This window comes from Bombus affinis, chromosome 16 (assembly GCF_024516045.1).
Source record: "Bombus affinis isolate iyBomAffi1 chromosome 16, iyBomAffi1.2, whole genome shotgun sequence".
In the NCBI taxonomy this organism is placed as follows: Eukaryota; Metazoa; Arthropoda; class Insecta; order Hymenoptera; family Apidae; genus Bombus; species Bombus affinis.
In genome coordinates, this window is record NC_066359.1 from 6,520,277 (window position 1) to 6,532,841 (window position 12,565).

The window sequence follows — 12,565 nt, forward strand, 5'->3', positions numbered from 1 at the left end:
GGCTGGATTAATCCTGAGCCCCTGGGTTCTTTGATGAAAGTTAAAAGTGAGGAAAGTTCGCCTGAATGTCGCCAGGAAAATTATTTTCGTCCAACTGATAATCAAAGCTCCATTAATCACCCTCGATACTCCCTTAGGCATATTTTCCTTTGATACTCGAAAACTTGCAATAATTACAGTAATTAAACCGACCGTCCAAATGCTAATGTACAGGAGTACTGTATTGGCAACTAAGTGACTGCGGATTTTGTCAATAGGTGGCATTGACAAAACCCGCAGTCACTTAGTTGCCAACCCAATATGTGCACAGCTGCTTACTTTTGGAAGAAATATTTTGTTATCGAATTCTGAATTTCCAAGATTCATTTATAATATATGAGAGCACTTTATCGTCTCTGGATTAATATTAATTAATTAATAGAAATTACAAGGAACAAGATAAGAGCCATTGCTGTAAATTTTGAACGTTTCAATCTATTTGAATTTTTTTCAAAACATAGTCGATAAAAATTGTCAAACTTGCGAAACTTTCTATCCACGTAAGAAATTCCTTTATGAAAAAACAGCTTGAGAAGCCTTGGTACTTGAAGAGTATTTCAATGTTCTCCAAATTTTTACTCAAAAGCCATTTTTTTACCAAACCTTGTAACACAGATTGAGAACCCTTGGTACAAAATAAAATCTTCCTTTCACCATTTCTAAACCCAGTTCGACCATATCCTCTATCAAACAAGTCTTCGTCATCTTAATAATTAATATTAACAATAATAAACTAATATGATGAAATAAGTTTCGAATAATGTTAACAATACTGCAAAGTAAATTGATAATGTTCAACTAAAATAGGAGAAGTTTCCATCGTCACCCAGGATTTAGCAGCTGCAATTTTCCACTTAGCCGGTTCAAGATTCACCGATTCACCTGTTACCTGTGTTTAGCACCAAGGACACATTGATCTTGCCCAAGACCTAGCCAATTCCCTAGAGCAACGGCGCAACTTTTCCCTCAGACTGGGTAGCTTGCTGTCAGAGGTTCTTATTCGCCTCGAGGATCGCTTCCAGTGGTCACGACAACTGGGTCAACCAAGGTGTACAAGTAATTAAACGGATTCCTTAGGCAAACGAAACGATCGTATAGCAGAACGTAGTGCATTGTAATCGTCGATTCTACGCTCCGTTTCCTCGACCAAGATCGCGTTTCACTGCGAATGGAAACTCGGACTGTTGAATCTTAGACCGAGCCAGTGGATGTACTTAATCTGCATCTTGTTGAATAGGTAGAGCTCTCGCGGGAAAACTCGACAGTTTGATCAAGGCGGAGACTGGTGTTTGAAGCAGTCTGAGAACGTCGCCGGCTGCTTGTCAGAAGGATCGACGAGCGAGAGTTTTGAGGCTTTTGGGACTCAGATTGTCCCAGGTAACATCGATACATTTAGCACTGTTGTGGTCAGCACAGGCTTCGCACTACTGACGTTGCGAATTCTCAACTAAATGGAGATCGGTCAGGTTCAACAGATCGGTTGATATGACCTTGAACGAGATTAACGCTCAAGATGGAGGTAAATTAAGTATATCGTGTATTGGCATGGTTTGGTAATTTATCTGCATTTTTAGTATACACGAAGAGTTTGACGATCTGATGAAGACTGTGGTAGGATGTTGCTGCTACTCTCACCAGAAGCTTCGTATCATCGTTATATACTGACTTTCCGGTCCTAGGTTTTCCATGGTTTATTGTCTCTTAATGAGATCAACATCGTGAGGTTTACGGCTTGGGCAGGTAGGCAATTCGGACTTTGCCGAAAAATGATATGAGAGATGTGTTGTCCAAGTCATAAACTGGCAGCCAAATACAGAACAACTGACACAGTTTTCAGTGCAGCCCATCTCAAAGGATGATGCTAAACTGGCTCGTCTTGAACATTCTCACTGAACAGTGTTACACTTAGTATTGTTACGGTTAACATTGCTTGGAGTTTGCTCTGGTTATACTGGTAAATACCAGTAATTATGGTAATACCGTTTGATGCTTCCGAGCGGTATCCAAGTGGAGAAGGATTCCAACGTTTAGCTAACTGCAATGGACAGGGAAGCTTCTCCTTTTAGAGATGGTCTGACCGAAGAATAGAAATTGGCGAGTTAAAAAAGAGATTTTCCACGAGTTTTCGAAGGTCCCCTTCAGTCGGGAGAATCTTACAAATTTGTTGATCATGATAGATGCAAATCCAGAAACAAAAGTGAATTGATTAAAATGTACGGAGACAAATCTGAGGTTCCATAAATGGGAATTTAAATTGTATTAAGTCATCGGCCTGTTTCATGACGTAAATTCTGTAGTACGATACTCTTGCTAATAGATGTATCGTCGAATGGACCTTTGAGACGATTATCAAAGGTCAAGCCCACTTACGTGGATTCTCCTTCGTTCCAACAGCGAAAACAGCTTTTTTCCAGTCTTTCTTGTGTCGCTGCCTTTATCGCCACGAGTGCACTCCTCGGAACAGATTTCATCCTTGAGGTCGCATCCTTTGAACACGCTCTATTGGTCAGGAAAACGGCCACGCTACTAAATCTCGAGCATCCTTGCATCCTGCCGATAGCGATGTTCTACTTGCACCACTATTTTAAGGATCAGAGATTAAGGAGCATTTAAGAGACTTTCTATTCAGTTTCGGAAAAAATTGGGAGATCTTGAACATTTAGTACAAGTGTCCTTTTCGTGAAAGCGTTTAGAAAGTTATTTAATAGTTTGAGAGTCATCTAGGCGACACCTGGGCATAGGATAGAGAATCATTGTGGTCCACAGTAATTTTTGGTCCATTTGCACAGTGATTTAAGGAGTTTGAGCATTTTATAAACTAGGACAGAGAATCAATAAGAATTCTTGGTCCACTTGATAAATAATAATCAATAAGAATAAAGATAAAGTACACCATTGTAGGTCTCCCATGTTTCTATAATTCTGACCACCATGGTAGATAGCCCCAGTGTTAACCTAAAATATCAGGAGGGTGCCATGCAACAAGAAGAGCTACCAATCTTCATAAAAGACCATAAAAATCCCAAAATAATGCATCGTTGCAAATCTTCAAATATCCAAAGATCAAGAAATCCCTAGAATCTAGGAATTATAGAATGAATATAAAAACATATATAATGACTATAAGAGCCATAGTATCAGAAACTAGTACACAAACCTTGTCATTGTCTATCAGCTGAAACCTGGCTATTGAAGATTTCACGTTTTCTCATTGAGAGAACTGTCCGAATCTGGCAATAAACAGCGTTCCCATAATTCCTAATGAACATTGCCCTATTCCCAAAATCCTGGGTTAATAATAGACGATAACCAGATGTTGGTGGATTTTGCTTGCAGAATATCGGTGATATTCCGAGTGAAATCGGCAAAAGCGGTGAAGATAACGGATGGAAGTCTGCTGAAGCGGCTGGGCGTCATCGTGATGACATTCAGCGTGTTCCTGAGCATCCGCACGCTGGTTGCACCGCCTGTAGTTATAGTGGCACGAACAGCGGACGACCTGAAGGCTTATCTCTGCCGGACTGACTGGTGGGATCACAGTTTCACCATACGTGAGTGCTTTAACTCTCGACCAATCGCCTAATGCATGCCTTCTCCTCTATCATCTCTCGTCCCACTGTGTAATAGGCACTGCGTAGAACACTATCAGTTGCACCATGTTTTGGTAGAACGATTTCAATCAATGGCCTCTATCGAGTGGGAAAGTTTGAAGAGGACTGTTGATGAAGTGCGATTATGTGCACGTGCATTTTGCGGCCATTTTGAAATTTGACATTATGAAATTATGGATTTCTGTAAACGTTATTTTTGGTGTACAGATTGCAGCGATAAGTTAGGTAATACTGATGTGACATTATTAGTATGGAGGTATATTAAAAGACGGTATTTTAAATAATATAAAAGATAGTACATTAAAAAATGTATGTTTGTACTTTGATAGTACGTTAGAATATAATTGAAGGTACTTGACAGCATCTGAAATTAGTTTAAATTATCCAGCACCATTCAAAAATAACAATTTCTTGGAAATCCAAACTGAAAGCTAAGATACTTGGTAGCATCTGAATGGTCGCTGTAGTATTTTAGGATATTTGAGAGTATTTGAAAGCATCAGGTATCTTAAACTACTACTGAGAATTATCTGAGACAATTTTCAAGTAATTTTAAACAATTTTTATAATTGTAATTACCAATACCACTTTTATGATTTTGACCAATTGGCAAATTTGTAATAAGTTTGCTGACAGTGAAGAAAGAATTGAAGATTAGAAAATTTTAATAAAGGATATAATTGAAAATTACTGAAAAAAAATGTATTATATCCAAGACAAATTGCGTGGTCGGTGCAGATACCAATTTTCTACAAAACTTTTACTACAAGACATAAATTTTAAGCCACTTAACGTCGTCCTATGGTATCCTGCAACGTAAAACTTGCGGGTTCCATCTCTCGATTGATTTATAAAGCGATTTTAATTGGTTTAAACACGACCATAGGGAGTTTTCATAGGAGATATTGCCTTGGTAAGGACAGTTATTAAGCGTCCGCAAGAGATATCAGCCCATTCGGCGGACCCCTAACTCATTCATTCGTCGATAACCATTCGTCGCCATACTTTTCTTGCAGTCTCGTTGATATGGAAATTTTCTTCGAAGTAATCACCCGTTGGATTCATTGAACAAAGGTTAGGATGATCAAGCGTCTTCCTATCTGGCAATTGTGCCAACGTTCTAACAAATAAAAACTTTCAGTATTGCCATCTAGTCCAGCTAAAGTCCAGCAGAAAATATTTCCAGCGCTACAATCGTTCAAATAAAATAATGTAACTGCTATGTTAATAGTTTTCTGGGGAATTTATGTATCTCACTATAAAGCGTGTTTGGTTCCTGAAATTACCACCAGCTAGTGAGAATGTACAGAGGTTTGAATTTTAGACATTTTATTTATTGGGGAATTTGTATTGTAGAAGTTTGTGTAGAATCAATCCACTGGTGCAGTGGAAATTATCGGAGGATTTAGATATTGGAAATTTTGATTATTGGAGAATTTGTATGTTGGAGATTTTAATTACTAAGGAAATAGGGATTGTGAAAGATTCGTCGATTGAGAAATATAAATTTTAGAAGTTTCAATATATATATATATATATTCTTAAATAATATTTCATGAATAAATACGAGATAAATTCTTTGCTGGAAAATGAAATGATAAGAAGGAGGAAAAATAAATCAACGTTTATTTGCTGTAGGCAAAGTTTCACGATGGATCAGCGCTCAAATAAATTTCGTGGCAAATTCAAACATACCCCTTCGCAAATAAAATGTGAAACAGGGGTGAAAAAGTATAAGAAACGATGTTCAATATTATCGTGAAATGAAAAGTAATGGCTATGGTTACAGTTTTTTCACTCCGCTCCTGATTTTACAGGGTTAAAGCAAACAGTTCAACAGATTCCATGCTTTTTAATCAAATCTATAGTTCTTCATAATTTTGAGTAAAAATCGAAATCGTAAGGGTGGATTTTTTATAATAAGATTGATACAAGTTTAGTAATATAAGCTTGATTTTCAAAATATTACAGATCTTCGTATCAAATATTTTTTCATCCATTTATTTATAATTTTACAACCACAACCATCTTTCGTATATAAACAGTAAGTCGCAGAATTTATATTTAAAATGAATACAAAAGGCCCTATTCTCAGAAGCAGGAATCTCATGTTCACCAAGAATTCAAATTTCTGTTAAGGAATTAAAATTTTCTCGTTCAGAAATTTCCGAAAATTCCAATTTTCCGATAACCAAAATTTCTTCCCAACACGTGCCATCTGTATATGTTCAAAACAAAAAAAAAAACAAATTCCATTGCGTGTCCTTAAAATTAAAATGTTAACAAATTTTTAATCACTGCATACAAAATCTAAGAAATTCCATCTTTTCTATATACAAACTTTCTTCACTTTCGAGTTGAAATCTACTCTCCTTCGCCACAACTTTTGTACCTCTTTCAATGAAACGTTTACATTGAAAGGACGAATATTATCGACCGAGTACAGCTCTGTTGATCTCAAGGAGTCTCTGCAGTGTCCTGGTATCTCTGGAATTCGTTTCGATGCGCACCGTATCGCGAGATCTTAATTTCGAAATGTAAGTCAGAAGGTCGTTGCATGAAAGTGGATCTACCGATCGGATAACATTCACGTAAAGACGAATTTAGCCACTTGAAAAGACAGAACAGAGTCGAAGTATCGGAGATAATGGTTGGTGATATAAAATAGCGGTCATTAGGAACCTGAAACCTTCTCTAGGTAACTAGATCTCGCGTGCAGAGCTGCTAGTTTCTTTTTTTTGGTTTTATCACTAACCTTTCTAATGGTGTAAGCAATATTGTCACTATATTGTAATATTGAATGAAAATGTTGATATTTTGAAAAATTTGACGATTTAAATGGCGAGAACTAAATTGCATGAATAAATAAAAAATAAATTCTATTGCCAGAAATGAATCAACAGATAATATTAATCACGACCATTTTATAATTACTGCATTCTTAACTTTTATTGCAATTCATGTGAATATCTACACCATTTTCTATCGTTTAAATTTTTTCAGTTGTTTCGCATTTATTTTCCTAACAATGAAAACAATTTTCCGACTATTATAATTATATTACTTAATTTAAATTGACTACAAACGATATTGTTTTAAGTATTTTATAGTTATCGTATTAAATACGATTACTTTATAACCTTCGAAAATTTCGACACCAATTTATTCCGTATATCGACGATTGAATTATTTTTAATGCTCTTTCATATATCATTGATTATCAGGCTATTATTTTGTTAATAAATTACGTCATTGCATATTAAAAATTGATAGCTGACGTTGTTATGAACGCACATAATAAAAAGGTATCAATTTTTGGTATTACGATCGTATATCACACGTTTTGTTCAATTGAGATAAAAGAAAGGTGAGTTTCTACTTTGATAAATTGTCTTATTGTATTTTGAATTGTAGATGTCCAATGCAGGCCACGGCATCCCGGTAATTCCCGTGAGAATTTCTATCGACATTAAAACCCACTGGCTGACAGAAATCAATCATTCACTTCATAAAATCCCACCCGAAATTCCATGAACGTCCCATCAATTAACCGAATGATTAAGCGTCACCAGGTGTTGTCATCTGAGAACGTTGATCAATTTTATTCCGCTAACACAGTCAACATTTTCTACTAAACAAAATTTAATTTAACTCTCCACCAAGTATATTTATTTTCTCAAAATTAAAAAGCAACTTTTGGTCGTTTTGCTTTTTTATTTAATTGTATGATCTTTGTGGATTGGATTAATTTTTTTATTTCAATTATTTTTCTAATTATTATTGTTCATTTAATTGTTATTTTAACTGGGACAATTTAATTGCGTAAAATAGAAGTAAAACCAAAATGGGCGGGATCAAATGTGCGTCCTAACCTCCTTAACTAGTTTCAGAAAATTGAGGTTAGTTAAACTCAACGGATTAACAAAATTAATTAATTACGAATAGCACATATTTGGACGGCAGAGAATGGGAAAATAATAAATTCGTGCAAAGTTTGAAAATCTAGGAAATGTTGAGGAAATGTAATATTCGAAGATTTATCGTTCTTAACCTCAAAATGTTTAAGAGTTTCTTGAAAATGAATAATAGATGCTTGCGTTAAGGATGTGTTTGAGTCTCGCGAAGCTTGGAAAATTAGAGAAGTTTTAAGAAACCAAGAAAATGTTAGTTTTCTAACCTTAAAATGTTAAACAATAAGAATTGTCTGAAAATAACCAATATCTATTTATATATCAAAAATAATGTAATGTACTAGAGAATTTTACAAAGCTTGGGTAACGAGAGAAAATTAAAGAATCGTAACATAATATACGACCAGAACTTACTGAATAGCGTGAAAATGATAGGTAATTTTCCTTCGCCGTTCCCTCTTGTATACACACGTATATATTTTAACGTTTCCTCCGCAATTCGTTGAAACTAAACTTTCCACTCTTGCAAGGCAAGCGAAATGCCTCAGGTGTTTAAAATTCTGATGAATTTTTCACAAATTTCTCCTTTGATGCGCGGTAATGATTTGTAAACTCGGCTTAATTTGATGTCCTTAATTGCAACGTATGAAAAGTTCTTTACATGCATATATTTTCTAGAAATGATGCTGCCTGTTTCCGTGTTTAGCCAGGCTAGGAACTGTTGAGCTTTTTCGTCGTTCCAGACCAGTGCATATTCCACGAGCGCATTAGGGCGAGAGCTTTCTTGACGAGGGAAAACAACCCTCTCTAAAACGGTTTCTGCCTCTGTTGTACTCTGTCTCCTCTTCATTCGTAACCCTCTTCGTTCTTTTGTTTTTTAGGTTAAACGTGCTTGGAATAACGTGGCTGGACTGTTAATGACGCTTAGCAGACGCTGCAACACTCTAGGGAATTTTTCAGTAGGGAAGTTACTAGATATATGTACAAGCCTAGGATTGGCTAAGTTTAGAATACCCTGTTACAGGGTTTCGTCGTTCTACTAAAAATCTTGTTCCTCAAAATTTTGGCGAACTTGTCGAAAGACCAATCCCTCGCCAATTTCGATGATTTTCGAATATGTGAAAGATATTTCGCAAAATGTTGCCACTACTAGCCACACTGAATCCTGCCCATATGTGGGCACAACCAAAACCGACGCGTTCACTGCTTGCATCGACCATCGATCTCTTTTCCTTCGCATCATACTTTACGAATCGAAATAAACAGTACAGTGAAAAGATGTAGGAAAATTCGAAAAATCGAGAAATTCCAACTTGACGAAAATATTTAACAAAAGTAGGAGTTACTTTTATCAGATAATTACCAAGAGTCGTTCGATAAATGAACTAAATGGTAACATCGTTCGATCTTATTTGAAGGGAAAATTATCTAAGAAAAAGTTACCGAAGGAAGAACTTGTTCGAGGGGAAATTTATCGAAAGAAAGGTCGCTAGAAGAGAGGCTAGTTTATCTCTTTTATTGCAAAATTATGCATAAAGGAATATAAGATACGTACGACCTCGTTATTACCGAATTAAAACGTATGATGCGGAAGTCAAGTGAAAAATTGCAATGAGGTCACCGTAAACGGACCCCTTTATGAAACGGTAAATACGATTTCAAATTGATTTGTACAAACATCAAGGCGGTTCGTTTGAATTGCAATTTTTATGCGACGAGGCAATGTGTATCGTTTTGTTGGAATTTAATGGACCTGGGAAATCCAAACGAGGGGATATACTGTATGATCATAAATGGAATCGCAGTTATGGACGAGTTGGAACAGTCGCGACTGAATGGAAGATCCCTTTGAATTGGATAGTTTCGTTTAATGAAGTTTATTCAACGATACATTTATATATATCATATGACTGTAATTCGAAAAATATAACAAATAAAATAATGGATTACAGAAACGAAAATATTTTGTCGCCACCTAGTGACAAAATCCGAAATCACTTAGTTGCCAACCTAATATACAGTTAAAAAGCAACTCGTAGAATTGTTCTGTTATCGTGTTTCTCGCGAGCCATTTTAAACGTTAAACAAGAAATTGGGAAATTTCAAGCTTCACAGAAATGTCCAAAATAATTCAATAACAATTACCAAAGAATTTAAGGAACGAAGGCCTGTAGATACGATACATAACCTAAACGGCGATTAAATCATATTGCTAGACAGACGTTGCTGATAAGCGCATCAAAGATAAGGCGGTCTATCTTTGATGTGCTGTTCCTGTTAAAATTCTGCATCAAACTAGCAGGAAATTCCACGTTGGCAAATTGGCCGTAGAATGCAGCGGTTATACGCCAATTCCTTCATCCGGCAGACGACACGATATTATGGCTATGCCACAAGAATCCTCGAGAGTACAATTTAATAAGAACCACTGTAATAGGACAATTTCTTCCACGGGAAGAAAATCACGGCAATTTTCTTCCTTCTTTTCCCTTCTCTATTGTGTCTTATTATATTATTCCGACCGCAGTGTGAGTTTCAGGCTTCTGGGTAATTTCAAATTCGAGTAACGCTGTCGTCGTCGTCGTCGTGAGTTTCTTAACACTTAGCCAACCGAACAGGAAGATCTCCCTCCTGTGAAGAACATCGCTGCGTGAACGAGCGCGGAGATCTTCCTTTTTTACTTTAGCAACGCATTTTCTTTTTTGTTGCTGTTATTATTAGGTATTCACCGTGTTTTCACCGCGAATCACAGACCATCTTATGTAACGATAGTAATAGAGTGATCAGAATGTAAAAGTAACTTCTGGTAAAGATCTAAGCTCTATTTATTAATCTACTATCAGTAATTGTTTGCCTGGAATTGTTGCCAATTAATCGCGCCACCTTCTCTGCTTTTATAAAGTACGGTGTATGATAAAATACGGCAATTTAGTAGTGTTAAAATTAATTCAAAAGTTACACTATCAGTTATGGCTAGATAAGGTTATAATCGAACGATACCACACTGTAAAAGAATATTAAAATGCATTATGAATTTTTAATTCCACCTTCAAGTGTTATTTATCTTTAGTCGTCCTTAATGTCTTTAATTTTGCCTATAATTTTTTATACTTTTAATATATATTTTTAATTTGATATTTTGTATAAACAATATGTGAAGATATAATTGACCACTTAAATAATCTTCTAATCGCCTTCTTCGCTACACGTAAACACAAGTTAGTCAGATTCGTTTCGCCAACAGTAAAAGAAGAAATGTTTTACTTTGTTCCAGTTGAGGTTATATTTCTTATATGGGGAATCAGGCTGTGCATCGTGGTGAGAAAAACACCATCAGAGTTCAACGAGAGTCGGTTCATCTCGATGGCAATTTACAACGAATTTCTACTGTCAGTCTTCCTAAACGTATCTATGTAAGTACATGAACATCGATAATAATATATAACACACGTTAGAGACTTCCATTTACCGCCTTTTCGCGTTTATTCATGTGAACGTCTAAAAACACTAATTTCCTTGAAGCTAAATAAACATTCCTTTTTACTCACTTTAAACTTCATAAATCCTCGTGAAAAATATTGCACGTTCAGGGTGTTTAAAAAACAAGAAGGAAAAAGAAATGAAATAGAATTTAACGATGCTCCTCTTTTGACGATATTAAGAGAGAGGAAATCCTTTGTTTAAAAATTCTTTTCCAGGGGCACAGCGTATTCCACCAATTTATCTGAAAAGTCAACAGAATAAATTCAAAAGCTCGTGCTGTACTGTAGTTGAAAGCGACAGGTTAAAAGTGTACTCAGAGATCCGTGGTTAACGCTAAGTCTAACAAACGGCTACAGGATTCTTTGCTGTGCTGAAAAAACCGTGCGATTGTGCGAGGCGAAACGGTGTCGTTATGAGCAACTCAGGCCATGAGAATTATTTGCCTCCGTATATCCCCTTTGTACTTAACCTCATAACAAGAACGCCAAAATGTTACTAGACAGGAATGAAATCTAACCTAGTAATTCTGGGAATTTAAATAATATCTCTGACAAATTGTTCATATTCACTAGTTGTTCTTTAATAATACAACGATATTAATATTATTTATTTTATAATACAGTTATTTGTATTAGCATCAAAATAAACTAAATAAACTTGTATACTTGCAAACGTTCATAATTAACAAGAGAATAATGTTTACCGAAATATATGCGAAATACGATATTTGAGATTCTCGTGTTGTAGCAAAGTGGCAATCGTTTGTTTCGTTTTAATAGAAATCGTTCGTTTCGAATGAAACAGCAAAATACATTTCTTAAATATGGAATACAGTGCAAGTATGTAAATACATCATAAAGTACCATTACGTTTTCCAACTAATTTTTACACGCATATTTTCACGAAATTTTAACGCAACCGTGCCTTTATATTTACATATATTCAAACCCGCCACGCGTAATCCGAATAATTTTCCATCAAACGGCTTGCTGGCTGGCGGTGTGAATGGATAGGCAGAGGTACGCCATCGCGCAACATTGAATTTAATACGCCGAACGAATCCGTGCAACCCAGCAAATATTGGGCCGTCCGCGAATCGTTAATTTTAATAATGCATTTCACTGATACTCGGTCGTGTTCAACACGAACTAGAGCGCAACACCGGAAACTATTATGCTTCGTGCAACTGCACGTGTTCTGCATTAATAATTTTACCGGAGAAGCTTCTCACGGCCGTTCTTCTTAAAATCGTATCGAATCAATCCGAACATTTCACTTATCGTAATGTCTTCTTCAATTTTCAGCCGCTATTTGTTTTTCTCTATCTCACGATATATTTAGTAATTTTTATCAGTAAATGGTGGCATTACTTATCTAGTAACTTTTCGTATCGAAAGAATCGCCATTTTCCTTTTCCCGTGCTCCCTACTCCTGTTTAGCTGAGAATTGAGCTAATCTACGTACACATTGCGAATCTCGCCTTATTTTAAGGCATAGAATTTCCCTAGCCCCGTTTTCACC

General features: G+C 36.0%; 1 protein-coding gene across 1 annotated transcript in view; it reads left to right on the top strand.

Annotated features, from left to right (window-relative positions):
• The window catches only part of LOC126925497 (probable G-protein coupled receptor 158), a 169,092-nt gene that overhangs the window by 135,219 nt on the left and 21,308 nt on the right, over positions 1-12,565 (top strand). Inside the window, exons 8-9 of the mRNA XM_050741083.1 lie at positions 3,376-3,590; positions 10,836-10,974. Coding sequence (XP_050597040.1) covers positions 3,376-3,590; positions 10,836-10,974 — 354 coding nt within the window. The remainder of the gene's footprint in view (positions 1-3,375; positions 3,591-10,835; positions 10,975-12,565) is intronic.